General features: G+C 53.6%; 1 protein-coding gene and 1 non-coding gene across 2 annotated transcripts; one reads left to right on the forward strand and one right to left on the reverse strand.

The window, feature by feature from the left end:
* Window positions 1-1,056: 1,056 nt before the first annotated feature.
* LOC119931017 lies at window positions 1,057-1,194 on the reverse strand. The gene has a single exon (XR_005451887.1). It is a non-coding gene; the product is annotated as a small nucleolar RNA SNORA7 (small nucleolar RNA).
* Window positions 1,195-2,120: 926 nt separating this feature from the next.
* Window positions 2,121-13,168, forward strand: APOBEC2 (apolipoprotein B mRNA editing enzyme catalytic subunit 2). The gene is made up of 2 exons (XM_038749449.1): window positions 2,121-2,370; window positions 12,629-13,168. Exons 1-2 carry the CDS (start codon window positions 2,249-2,251, stop codon window positions 13,164-13,166), a joined length of 660 nt encoding a protein of 219 aa, XP_038605377.1. The 5' UTR covers window positions 2,121-2,248; the 3' UTR covers window positions 13,167-13,168.
* The last annotated feature ends 980 nt before the right edge of the window (window positions 13,169-14,148 follow it).

Below are 14,148 nucleotides of genomic sequence, written 5' to 3' on the forward strand. Positions count from 1 at the left end.
ATGAGGGAATTGAGGCACAGAGAAGTGAAGTGACTTGCCCAAGGTCACACAGCAGACATGTGGGGGAGGCGGGATTCGAACCCATGACCTCTGACTCTCAAGCCCGCGCTCTTTCCACTGAGCCACGCTGCTTCTCTAACTCTTTGTCAACAGGCACACTGGTATGCAGAGCCCTCTGGATTAGGACTTTGGAGGTATTATTATTATTATTATTATTATCATTACTGTTGTTGTTAAGTGCTTACTATGTGCCAAACACCATACGGTGCACTGGGGTCTTGTCTTGTCTTACGCCGTCGAGTCGCTTCCGACCCATAGCGACACCACGGACAAATCTCTCCCAGATCACCCCGCTCTCCATCTGCAATCATTCTGGTAGTGGATCCAGAGAGTTTTCTCGGTAAAAACCGGGAAGTGGTTTACCACTGTGGTGGTTTAGAGAAGCAGCGTAGCTCAGTGGAAAGAGCCCAGGCTTTGGAGTCCGAGGTCATGGGTTCAAACCCCGGCTTCGCCAATTGTCAGCTGTGTGACTTTGGGAAAGTCACTTAACTTCTCTGTGCCTCAGTTACCTCATCTGTAAAATGGGGATTAAGACCGTGAGCTCCCCGTGGGACAACCTGATCAGCTTGTAACTTCCCCGGCACTTAGAACAGTGCTTTGCACATAGTAAGCGCTTAATAAATGCCATTATTATTATTATTATTATTATTATTAAGAGAAGCAGCATGGCTCAGTGGAAAGAGCATGGGCTTTGGAGTCAGAGGTCATGGGTTCAAATCCCAGCTCTGCCAATTGTCCGCTGTGTGACTTTGGGCAAGTCACTTCACTTCTCTGGGCCTCAGTTCCCTAATCTAGAAAATGGGGATGAAGACTGTGAGCCCCCCGTGGGACAACCTGATCACCTTGTAACCTCCCCAGCGCTTAGAACAGTGCTTTGCACATAGTAAGCACTTAACAAATGCCATCATTATTATTATTGCAGCCTTCTGCGCAGGAAACTCGAGGCTGCCCTCGACTCTCTTCCAGGCTGCTGCTGCCCAGCACGGGTGAGTTTTGACTTGTAGCAGGTTGCCTTCCACTCGCTAGCCACTGGCCAAGCTAGGAATGGAATGGGTAGGCCTCTGCTTGACTCTCCCTCCCATAGCTGTAACTGGTAGAGGACTGGAAACTCTCCAGGTGCGACCCTGGGAGGCGTGCACTGGGGTAGATTCAAGATAATCAGGTTGGACACAGTCCCTAGCCCACACAGGCCACACAATCAAAGTAGGAGGGGGATTTAATCCTCATTTTCAGATGAGGGAACAGAGGCACAGAAAAGTTAAACAGCAGGCAAGTGGCAGAGTCAGGATTAGACTGTGAGCCTTATAGACTGTGAGCCCATTGTTGGGTAGGGACCGTCTCTATACGTTGCCGACTTGTACTTCCCAAGCGCTCAGTACAGTGCTCTGCACACAGTAAGCGCTCAATAAATACGACAATGAATGATTAGAACCCTGGTCCTCTGACTCCAAGGCTCACGTTCTTTCCTCTAGGCCACGCTGACTTCTACAGGAATAAATACTCAAAGATCTGACACTAACGGGTAACCTGAGTGAGATGGGCAAATAAAATGAAGATTGGCCCCAGTGACCTGTGCCTCCCGCTGCCAGGGATCTGGAGGCTTCTGCGAACTTTCTGGTTCACCTTCCTGACTCTGAGCCCCAGCCCCACACATGCAGTCCTGGGATCTGTTCTCCCGTCCAGTTTTGGCTCTGCTCACCCCCGACTCCCTCCTGTTCCCTCAGGGCGGAGACCAGTCAAACTGGACTTCCTCACTCCCCCCATGGGGGAAGGGGCTGTGGGGGAGGCTGGCAGGATAGGCAGGGGCAGAAGGGGCGAGGGAGAGCCAAGAGGCGGACACCCAACTTTCCCGCCAGCTTTCTGTCTCAGCTTCAGATAAATAGGAGACAGCAGAGCCAAGATTCTCCCCGGGCCCTGTGGACTCATCACTTAATTAAAAAAAAAAACAGAAAGGGGGGGGGGCTGGGGGAGGCAGGAGGCAGTTAAAAGGTCTGGGGGCCGGCAGCTGGGAGACAGAGGGCTCCAGTGGGCCATATTTGGCTGCCAACAGCTTCCCAGCCCGGCCCCCACTGGTCCCCTCCAGCCCCCTCCCTGGGACAGTCCCTGCTGCCGTCGCTGACCGGCAAATCCTCCGCTGTCCTTCTTTCTCACTCCCTGACCGGGCGCCCCACAGCCCCGTCCCGCTGCAATGGCCGAGAAGGACCCCCCTGCTCCCGCCCCCAAGAACGGGGAGGGCAACGCTGAGGACGCCGAGAACCCCGAGAAGAAGGAGGAGGAGGTGGAATTGCCCCCTTTTGAGATCGTCACCGGGTAAGGCCCTGGGCCAAGCTAGCGCCAATCTAGGAGTCGAGGTCAGGGCTGGGCCCGGGATTGCGGCTAGAGGTTAGGGTTTTGGGCTAAGGGCCTAACAGGGCAGAAAGAGGTGGGTTGGGGGAGGGTAGACATGACCTCTCCAGTTTGGGAGAGGGGAACAGAAAGGGAGGGACTGAGGGGGACTGAGGTGGACAGAGGGGACTGGGGACAAAGCCAGGGAGCTGGAAGTTGGTGGGAAAAGGTGGTGTCTATCCTGGGGCAGGCCGGGGGGGGTGATGGGCTAAGCTAAGAAGAGCCAGTTTGAGGAGCAGAAAGCCAAGCTCACTGCTGGGTGAGGGCAGGAGGACAAGAAGGGACCCCCGCCCCCCAAGCTGGATCACCTCCCAAACCCCTCTGTCACCTCATTCTGCTGCCCAGACGGCCAGACCCAGCTCGGCCCCAACCTGCCCCGAATTCCCCGCAGGACTGTCGGAGGCTGAAGGGGAGGCCAGAAGGGGAGTCTTGGTGAGGGAGGCCTGCGAGGGGAGTCTGCGGGGGAGGCCTGGTAAGGGAGACTGGTGAGGATAGTCTGCAGGGAGACTGGCAGGGGGAGTCCAGTAGAGAAGGCCTTGGGGGGAGCCCTGGTGAGGAAGGCTGCTGAGGGTAGACCAGTAGGGGAGGCCCAGCAGGAGAGGCTGGAGGGCAAGGCCTGGCGAGGGCACTTCCCTTCCTTCCTCCATCCCACCTGCCGGGGCACCGACGATTGGGGCTGTACCACTTGTTCCACTGCCCCAGAGAGAGTCGATGCCCAGCCGAGACCTTGCCTTTTCACCTCACCGCCTCCCCGCTACACCCGACCCCAACTATAGCCACAGTGAGAGACCTAGTTCACTTTGGCACCCTGATACCACGGGTGTGGTCAGCCCACCGACCTGATATAATAATGATGGCATTTGTTAAGCGCTTACTATGCGCAGAGGACTGTTCTAAGTGCTGGGGGGGGATACAAGGTGATCAGGTTGTCCCACGTGGGGCTCACGGTCTTAATCCCCATTTTACAGATGAGGTACCTGAGGCTCCGAGAAGTTAAGTGACTTGCCCCAGGTCACACAGCAGACGTGTGGCGGAGTCGGGATTCGAACCCATGACCTCTGGCTCCAAAGCCTGTGCTCTTTCCACTGAGCCACGCTGCTTCTTCTGATATGCAGGGAAGACGAGGGCCCTACCCCTCTGAGACCCCCAGGTGGGGCTGGGGTCCATACTCCGACCCCAGCCCTCAACACCTCCCAGGCATCCTAAATTCCAGGAGGGACCAGCGCTCATTGCTGGATGAGAGGTCACCTCTGCTGCTGACCCACAGGCCCTGGTGTCAGAGAGGTTGCGAGGAGGAGGTTCATGAGGGCGTGGGGGGCTGAGCCCCAGGGGGAATGACTCCAACCTGCCCTGTCCCTCCTTGGCATTTTGGGTTTGGTGGCGCTCTGCCCTATCCCATTCTACCAACCCCTTGGGGTCTGGCCTGGGCCTGAGACACCTCCTCCTCCCTAGCCCCCACCTTTGGACCTCCTGGGGGCTTGTTCAGAGGTCCTTAGGTCTGGGGTCCTAGTGGCTCATGAATGATGGCCCTCTTTGTCTTAGTCTTGGGGGAGCACTCAGGGACCAGCCTTGAGAAGGGGTAAGGTGGCTGTGGGTTTCTATGTGTCTGTGAGGCAGTCTGTGTTGGGGTGTGTGTGTGTGTGTCTGTCTATGAGAGGTGTCCTGGAATTTAAAGGGGCCCCCGTGGCTCAGGTACGCTTGCCGGAGAAATTCTGTGCCCTCCTAAATCCTGCATCGACCCCCTCAGCCGAAGGAGAGGAAGTGAAATCAGGAGAGGAGGAAGGGAGGAAGTGGGGCAGGGATGGGGGAAGGGCTTACCCCCTTCCCTAATTCCCGGACCTCAGCCCGACTCGGCTCTGATGGCCTGTGGTCAGAGTGTGCCCCTGCCACTCTGGGTGAGCGTTAGGAGGGAGGAGCTTGGCAGAAATAGCTGCTGCCTTCCCCTGCCTCTCTGCCTACAGCCTGCCTGCCCGCCCACCGGCAGGGAACAGCTGCCAGTGAGGGGAGCGTTGACAGCTGGGGCCAGGGGCACCAGGCGGGAGAGCAGGCAGGGACCTTCGGGCCTTTAGTTTGGCTCTGGCAAGAAGAGGGAATATCCGGTGGAAATCGGAAAGAGGGGGACTGTGGCGATGAAAGGGGCCCCCTCACGGACTGCCCAGTTCTGGGGGAAGGGAGATCCGGCGTGTCTGGCCTTGGGCACCCACTCTCTCTGCTCCAGACTGCTCCTCAGGGCAGAGGTGGGTCCCAAGAAGGGCCTGGCTTTGGAAGAAGGAAGCCAGGTGCGAATGGGGTGGAAGGCCGTCCTTGTGCGGATTGAACTGGCCTGCTCATTCCTCCCTCTGGGTGACCAGGAAGCCCGCAGGGGAAACCCGTACACCTGGAAGGGACCAGTGGAGCCCGACCAATAGTCCTGGAATCAGTCATGCGACAGTGCTGATTGAGCATCAGTCGATCAGTAATAATAATAATAATGATGGCATTTATTAAGCGCTTACTATGTGCAAAGCACTGCTCTAAGCGCTGGGGAGGTTACAAGGTGATCAGGTTGTCCCACGGGGGGCTCACAGTCTTAATCCCCATTTTACAGATGAGGGAACTGAGGCCCAGAGAAGTGAAGTGACTCGCCCAAAGTCACACAGCTGACAATTGGCGGAGCCGGGATTTGAACCCATGACCTCTGACTCCAAAGCCCATGCTCTTTCCATTGAGCGAACAGTGCTTCGCACGTAGTAAGCGCCTAACAAATGCCATTATTATTATTATTGAGCGCTTTCTGAGTGCAAGGCACTCTACTAAGCGCTTGGGAGAGTCCAATACAATAACGATCCCTGCTCACAATGAGTTTTCAGTCTGAAGAGGGGGGCGGATATTAAGATAAATTACGGATATGAACATAAGGACTGTGGGGCTGAGGGTGGGGTGAATGTCGAGTGGTTAGAGGGAATAGAGCCAAGCGCATAGGTGACTGAGAAAGGAGGGCAAATAGAATGGGAAAATGAGGGGTTGGTCAGGGAAGGCCTCAGAGATGAGATGTGATTTTAGGAGGGCTTTGAAAGTGGATAGGATGATGGTCTGTACATATCTATTCTATTTATTTTATTTTGTTAGTATGTTTGGTTTTGTTCTCTGTCTCCCCCTTTTAGACTGTGAGCCCACTGTTGGGTAGGGACTATCTCTATATGTTGCCAACTTGTACTTCCCAAGCGCTTAGTACTGTGCTCTGCACACAGTAAGCGCTCAATAAATACGATTGATTGATATGAAGGGGGGCGGGGGAGTTCCAAGTCAGAGGCAGGATTTGGGTGAGGGGTCAGCTACCAGATTGACAAAATCAAAGTAGAGTGAATAGCTTGGTGCTAGAAGAGCAAAGTGAGCAGGCAGGCAGTAGGAAATCAGTGAAGTAAGATAGGAGGGGCAAAATGCTTGACTGCTTTAAAACCAATAATAATAATAATGACGGCATTTATTAAGCGCTTACTATGTGCAAAGCACTGTTCTAAGCGCTGGTAAGGAGTTTCTGTTTGATGTGGAGGAGGATGGGCAACCGGAGTGGGGAGAAATGGGCCGAACTTTTTTTTTCAGAAAAATGATCCAGGCGGCAGAGTGAACACGCCTGCTGTGTGCTGAGCACTGTATCAAGAGCGTGGGAGAGTAAAAGAGAAGATACAATCCCTTCCCTCAAGGAGCTTACACTCCTGGTCCATTCCCCACGGTGCCTGTCCTGGCAGCCTGTGATGGGTGGTGGAGCCGGGACAGAGTATTGTTGCCGACAAGCGATGGCTGGCACGTTGTTTTCCCCTTCTCTCTTCCTGCCCGTCTTTGAACCAGATTTTCTGCCTCCAGCCTCCAAAAACCCCTCCGCCAAACCACTGGCTCCCCCGCTTCATTCATTCATTCATTCAATCGTATTTATTGAGCGCTTACTGTGTGCAGAGCACTGTACTAAGCACTTGGGAAGTACAAGTCGGCAACGTATAGAGACGGTCCCTACCCGACAACGGGCTCACGGTCTAGAAGGGGGAGACGGGCAACCAAACAAAACATGCGGACAGGTGTCAAGAAATCAGAATAAATAGAAATAAACCTAGATGCCCATCATTAACAAAATAAATAGAATAGTAAATATGTACAGGCTTCCTCCGCTCCAAGCGCCCCATGCTTACCCAGAACTTCTGGCCAGAGGGAAGGGCTGGCACTGCCCAGAGGGTCCTTTTCGCTGGTAATTCGGCCAAAAAGGGAGGACCCCGTTCCTTCCCTGGCCTGTGCAGATCCCCCCACCCTCCACACACAATTCCCTCAAGTGGTCCCGGGAAGAGGGGAGAGGACACACGGTTTCCTTGCCAGTGACCAGGGGGCAGGGAAGGCAGGTATTGCAAGTAGCCAGCCCAGACCGTCCTGTTCTTTCCCCCTCGTGAGCTTGTCAGGCGACTGTCTGGCCTAATAGCCAGACTCCCGCTCCCCCCTACCCAGGCAGGCCGAAGGCCCTGAGGCCCAACCCATCCACCCAAGAGTTGGCCAGCGTCCCCTAATGGGCCTGGGAATCAGAGGACCTGGGTGCGAATCCCGGCTCTGCCACTTACTTGCTGTGTGACCTTAGGAAAGTCACGTCACTTCTCAGTGCCTCAGTTTCCTCGTCGGCAAAACGGGGGTTCAATATCTGTTCTCCCACCTATTTACTCTGCAAGCCTCAGAGAAGCAGCGTGGCTCAGCGGAAAGAGCCCGGGCTTTGGAGTCAGAGGTCATGGTTTCGAATCCCGACTCCGCCACATGTCTGCTGTGTGATCTTGGGCAACTCACTTAACTTCTCTGGGCCTCAGTTACCTCATCTGTAAAATGGGGATTAAGACTGTGAGCCCCACGTGGGACAACCTGATCACCCTGTATCCTCCCCAGCGCTTAGAACAGTGCTTTGCACATAGTAAGCGCTTAATAAATGCCAAAAAAAAAAAGCCTCATGAGGGACCTGATTATCCTGTATCTGCCACAGCACCTAGTTCAGTGCTTGGAATATAGTAAGTGCTTAACGAATACCATAATTATCATTATTATTATAATTACTAGTCAAAGCCTCAGACACCACTGTCCAGTTCATTCATTCATTCAATTGCATTTATTGAGCACTTACTGTGTGCAGAGCACTGTACTAAGCGCTTGGGAAGTCCCAGTTGGCAACATATAGAGACGGTCCCTACCCAACAGTGGGCTCACAGTCTAGAAGGGAGAGACAGAGAACAAAACAAAACATATTAACAAAATAAAATAAATAGAATAAATATGTACAAATAAAATAAATAAATAGAGTAATAAATACACACAAACATATATACATTTATACAGTTCTGCCAGGGGAAGAGCTCCTTCCTCCCCAGGCTAACACGGAGTTCCCCCTCTAGGCTGTAAGATCCTCCATTATTACTGTTGTATTATTTGGGGTTTTTTAAATGGCATTTGTTAAGTAGTTACTAGGTGCCAGGCACTGTACTAAACGCTGGGGTAGATAAACACAAGCTAATCAGGTTGGACGTAGTCCAAGTCCCACATGGGGCTCACAGTTTTAATCCACATTTTACAGATGAGGCGACGAGACACTGAGAAGTTAAATGACTTGTCCAAGGTCACACTTCGGTGAAGCCTGGATGATGACACCAGGCCCATGTTCTTTCCACTAGGCCATACTGTTTCCCTAAATGTTAAGTGCTTATTATGTGTCAAGAAGGGTAGTTATAAGATAATCAGGGTGAACATAGTCCCTGTCCCACATAGTGCTTACAGCCTAAGTAGGGAGGAGTAAGATTTAATCCCCATTTTACAGTTGAGGAAACTGAGGCACAGAAAAGCTAAATGATTTGCCCAAGGTCATTCAGGAAGCAATGGGAAGAGCCACGATTAGAACCCCCATCCTCTGACTCCCTTGCTTTTTCCATTAGGTCTTGCAGAGAACACGTCTACCAAATCTGCTTCACTGTACTCTCCCAAGCGCTTAGTACAGTGCTCTGCACACACTAAGCGCTCAATAACTACGATTGATTGATTAATTGGCCCTGGCTGGCACCCAACTCCCAGGGGCTGCTGGGACAGACAGCCAACCCTCCAATTGCTGGAACCTCAGGTCAGCAGCTCTCACTTCCCGTTGGAGGAGAAACTCTTTGAAAACAAGGAATGGGCCCTGGATTTCCGTTGTAATAATAATAATAATGGTGTTAAGCGTTTACTATGTGCCAGGCACTGTACTAAGCACTGCCACTTAGTACAGTGCATCCACTCGGTAAGACCTTGATAATAACCATTCCTTCTCCTCTTCCCCAGATTTCCGTATTCAGCCTCGAAGACCCAGGTGGCTTTGGGCAAGTCCCTTCACTTCTCTGTGCCTCACTTACCTCAGCTGTAAAATGGGAATTAAATCCTCCTTCCTCTTATTTAGACTGTGAGCACCATGTGGGACAGGGACTGTGTCCCTCCTGATTATCTTGTATCTACCTCAGGGCTTAGTACAGTAATAATAATAATAATAATGATGGCATTGATTAAGCACTTACAATGTGCAAAGCACTGTTCTAAGCGCTGGGGAGGTTACATTCATTCATTCATTCAATCGTATTTATTGAGCGCTTACTGTGTGCAGAGCCCTGTACTAAGCGCTTGGGAAGTACAAGTTGGCAACATATAGAGACGGTCCCTAAGCAACAGTGGGCTCACAAGATTATCAGGTTATCCCTCATGGGGCTCACAGTCTCAATCCCCATTTTATAGATGAGGTAATTGAGGCACAGAGAAGTGAAGTGACTTGCCCAAAGTCACCCAGCTGACAAGTGGAGGAGCCAGGATTTGAACCCATGACCTCTGACTCCAAAGCCCAGGCTCTTTCCTACTGAGCCACGCTGCTTCTCAGTACCTGGCACAGAAAAACCTCCTGAGAAGCAGCAAGGCCTAGTGGATAGAGCCCAAGCTTAGAAGTCAGATCATTGCTTCTAATCCCGGCTCCGCCACTTGTCTCCTGTGTGGCCTTGGGCAAGTCACTTCACTTCTCTGGGCCTCAGTTCCCTCATCTGTAAAATGGGGATGAGCACGGGGAGCCCCATGCGGGACAGGTACTGCGTCTAAACCAATTTGCTTGTATTCACTCAACGCTTAGTACAGTGCCTGGCACAGAATAAGCGCTAAACAAATACCACAATTATTATTAAGTACCTTTTTTTTTTAGAGAAGCAGCGTGGCTCAGTGGAAAGAGCAGGGGCTTTGGAATCAGGGGTCATGGGTTCGAATCCCAGCTGTGTGACTTTGGGCAAGTCACTTCACTTCTCTGGGCCTCAGTTCCCTCTTCTGTAAAATGGGGAGTAAGACTGTGAGCCCCCCGTGGGACAACCTGATGTCCTTGTAACCTCCCCAGCGCTTAGAACGGTGCTTTGCACATAGTAAGCGCTTAATAAATGTCATCATTATTATTATTATTTTTTAAAAAAAGACCCAAACTATAGCCCAGAATTCCCTGGGCCTCTGAGCCGCTCGACTGCTCTCGATCAGAGGAAACTCCTTGTAACCTCCCCAGCGCTTAGAACAGTGCTTTGCACGTAGTAAGCACTTAATAAATGTCATTATTATTATTTTTAGAAAGACCCAAATTATAGCCTAGTATTCCCGGGGCCTCTCAGCAGCTCGATTGCTCTCGATCAGAGGAAGGACTGGTTCTGGTTTCGCCACCGCCCACCCTGAGCTCTGTGAACCCTCAGGGAGGGAAGTAGATTGGCTGCTCTGAGCCCCACCTTGCCCCCCAGTCGCCACCCCTGGAGTGACTCCCAAGTCCCCCCACCCTCACTTTTGACCCCCGAAAGTCTCCCATTCTTTCTTTCATTCTTTCCTCTCCGACTAAGACTGGTGGGGAGGAGTGCCCACCCCCGGCCCAGCAGGGTGCTCAGTCCAGGAGATTGTTTCCCCGGACGGGGCAGGAACGTTGGCAGGCTGGGGTAGGAAACGGGGTATAAATAGCGGACTGACCTTTGCTTCTCTCCCTCTGGTTTCTGATTTCTCGGGGCACCTCCGTCCCTCCCGCTAAGGGGGTGCTCAGGCCGGGGTCACTGAGGAACTGAGGCGGGGGAATGCCGCATCGGGCGAGGCTCAGAAATGCTCCCTCTCATCCCTGCTAGGGTCCGGGGGGCGGAGGGGCCTGCACTCTGGGAAGCAGGAATGCTGCTTCTTCTTCGGGGTGCAACTGAAAACAGAAAAAGGGGTGAGGCGGGCTGGGAGGGACGGGGGAGGGCTGTTGGAGGAAGGCCAGGCCTGCTGCACTGGATTTCTCCCGGCTCCTCTCCGGGACCATCCGGCCTCTGATCTCCGACCCTGCTGGAGGCCAACGGAGCCATCGTGCCTCCTGAAATGTTAAGTCAACAACCAACGCGGCTGCCTACGGCTTAGGGACCTAAGTATAGCGTGGCGTCTCCTCCCCCCTTACCCTTGTGCAAAGGAATCCCGGGGGCCCTGCTTGTCCTTGCCCTGAGCAGCTGATGGGTCCCAACAGGAACATCTCCAAGGGAAACACTCAACCAGGCCCAAAGGGGCAGGGGGAACATGGAAGCTGAGAAGGAGTCCCTTTTCCAGAGAAAGGCTGCCCTCCCCTCCGCTGCTCTGGCCTCCTCCAGCCCCCAGCACTGGCCTCCCCCATTGCTCTGTCCCCTTGGAAGACCGGGCCAGACCCCGGGAGGCCTGAAGACTCGTGCGGCCTTCATCAGTCACAGCCTGTGCGCGAGGCAAGGCGGGGGGTCATTTGCGCTTGTGAAATGAAAATGATCCCCCAGGGATTTTCCTCCTAGAACCGCACACCAGGAGAACCCACGGGGACGACAGTCAGGAATGGCCTTTTGCTCTACAAAAAGATCACTCCAATCAAACAATCACTCAATCGATGGTATTTATCGAGCGTCTACTGAGTGCTGAACGCTATATTGAATTGTATTGAATTGCATTGTATTGAGAGCTGAACGCTCTCCCCCTTTTAGACTGTGAGCCCACTGTTGGGTAGGGACTGTCTCTATATGTTGCCAACTTGTACTTCCCAAGCGCTTAATACAGTGCTCTGCACACAGTAAGCGCTCAATAAATACGATTGACGATGATGATGATGATATTGAGCACAGAGGAGAGAGTGCAATGCAATTGAGTTACTAGACTGTCTGTCCCTCCTTCCTTCCAGCTCCCCAATCCCTCAACCCGAGGGGGTTCATCTCCCGGGTGCCCCAGAACCCAGGCCACCATCTCTAGGCAGGCAAGCTCCCGGAGCCCCCGGGGGGCAAGAATAATAATAATAACAATATGCCAAACACTGTTCTAAGCACTGAAAGGCTCACATTCTTAATCCCCATTTTACAGTTGAGGTAACTGAGGTCCAGTGAAGGTCAGACACCAGACGTGAGGCCGAGCCAGGATTACAAGCTAGGACCTTCTTTCTCCCAGGCCCGAGCTCTAGCCACTAAACCACACTGCTTCTCTGAAATAGCAGGGCTGATGATCCCTGGTGCCTCAGTTTCCTCTTGAGGGCCAATTTACAGAAGCCTGGGGGACAGAAGGCTGCAGGAGAGTAATAATAATAACAATTACGGTATTGGTTAAGCGCTTACTATGTGCCAGGCACTGTTAAGTGCTGGGGTGGTTACAAGCACATCGGTTTGGACGCGGTCCCTGTCCCACATAGGGCTCACAGCCGTAATCCCCATTTTACAGCTGAGGGAACCGCGGCCCAGAGAATTGAAGTGACCTGCCCAAGGTCACACAGCAGACAAGTGGCGGAGCCGGGATTAGAACCCAGGTCCTTCGGACTCCCGGGCCCATGCTCTACCCAGTAGGCCGTGCTATTTCTTCAAAGTATAAAGAATGAAAAACAAACCCTTCAGCCCCTGTCCGTCCCCCTGGCTTCCACCTCTCCCTGCCATTAGCTGGATTTCATTCAATCGTATTTATCGAGCGCTTACTGTGTGCAGAGCACTGTACTGAGCGCTTGGGAAGTACAAGTTGGCAACATAGAGAGACGGTCCTGGATGCCAGCCAGGACCCCGGGGTGCAGATGGGTAGGCTGCGCGCAGGCCCTCTGGACCAGGGCAACTTCTTCCCATCAGCGGGCCACTGTGCTTGTTCACCAGAGAGCCCGGGGCCATAACTGTGCCCGGGCACCCTCTCCCCTTTCCCCCCATTCCAGGGAGCGCCTCCCCGCCTCCTTCTTTAAGTTCCAGTTCCGGAACGTGGAATACAGCTCCGGGCGGAACAAGACCTTCCTGTGCTACGTGGTGGAGACCCAGGGCAAGGAGAAACAGACGACGCGGGGCTACCTGGAGGACGAACACGCGGCGGCCCACGCCGAGGAAGCCTTCTTCAACAACATCCTGCCGAGCTGCGAGCAGGCCCAGAAGTACAACGTGACCTGGTACGTCTCCTCCAGCCCGTGCGTCGCCTGCGCCGACCGCATCGCCGACACCCTGCGCCGCACCCCGAACCTGCGCCTCCTCCTCCTGGTGGGCCGCCTCTTCATGTGGGAGGAGCCCGAGATCCAGGCCGCCCTGAAGAAGCTGAAGGCGGCCGGCTGCAAGCTGCGCATCATGAAGCCGCAGGACTTCGAGTACGTGTGGCAGAACTTCGTGGAGCAGGAGGAGGGCGAGGCCAAGGCCTTCGAGCCCTGGGAGGACATTCAGGAGAACTTCCTGTACTATGAGGAAAAGCTGGCCGAGGTCCTGCACTGAGCCACCCGTAAGTCATCTCCTCCCCCGGGCCCCGGGGGCGGAGGCTGGTGGGTGGGTGGCAGGGTGGGGTCTACTCCTCTCTTGCTTTCCTGGCCCTATCCACGGGGCTGCCACCCACTCTCCATGCTCCTTCTGGTCATCCCTGGCCCTCTCCCCCATATCCAACACAGCCCCGAAAGAGTGGGGCCGACTCCGTTATAATAATAATAATGATGATGGCATTTGTTAAGCCCTTACTATGTGCAAAGCACTGTTCTAAGCGCTGGGCGGATACACGTGGGGCTCACAGTCTTCATCCCCATTTTACAGATGAGGTAACTGCGGCTCAGAGAAGTTAAATGACTTGCCCAAGTTCACACAGCAGACGTGTGGCGGAGCTGGGATTCGAACCCATGACCTCTGACTCCAAAGCCCGCGCTCTTTCCATTGAGCCACGCTGCAGGGCCCAACCTCCTCCTACCTGTCTTGGTTTCACACTGGGCGATGGTTTGGGGCAGCTCTGGAGGGGGCTCCAGATTCAAATGTGGGGGGGTACCGGCACGAAGGCGGGGGTGGGTGGGCATGGGCTCTGAGAGGGGCGTGGGCTCCCTACAAGTGGAGAATGAATTCATTCATTCATTCAATCGTATTTATTGAGCGCTTACTGTGTGCAGAGCACTGTACTAAGCTCTTGGGAAGTCCAAGTTGGCAACATATAGAGACGGTCCCTACCCAGCAGCGGGTTCACAGTCTAGAAGGGGGAGGCAGACAACAAAACAAAACATGGATGAGGAATGAGGGAATCCTGTCATCAAGGAACCGAGACGGGCAGGGAACGTGCCTGATTCTGCTGTATTGTACTTGCTCAAGTGCTTGGTGAACATAGTAAGCGCTCAATAAATGCCATTGATGGATTGATCTCAGTCGAGTCACTGGGGCAGCAAGGCCCGAGGAGTCCCCCTCCTCTTTCAGGGACCCCAGGGGGCTTCTCCAGCTTTGGCTC

The sequence above is a fragment of the Tachyglossus aculeatus genome, chromosome 7 (genome assembly GCF_015852505.1).
Source record: "Tachyglossus aculeatus isolate mTacAcu1 chromosome 7, mTacAcu1.pri, whole genome shotgun sequence".
Taxonomy (NCBI): Eukaryota; Metazoa; Chordata; class Mammalia; order Monotremata; family Tachyglossidae; genus Tachyglossus; species Tachyglossus aculeatus.

Excerpts from the sequence above, each read along its gene's own strand:
- APOBEC2 (XM_038749449.1), top strand. The coding sequence starts at position 2,249 with ATGGCCGAGAAGGACCCCCCTGCTCCCGCCCCCAAGAACGGGGAGGGC. Across the intron at positions 2,371-12,628 it reads CCTTTTGAGATCGTCACCGG|GGAGCGCCTCCCCGCCTCCT; the intron begins GTAAGGCCCTGG and ends CCCCCATTCCAG.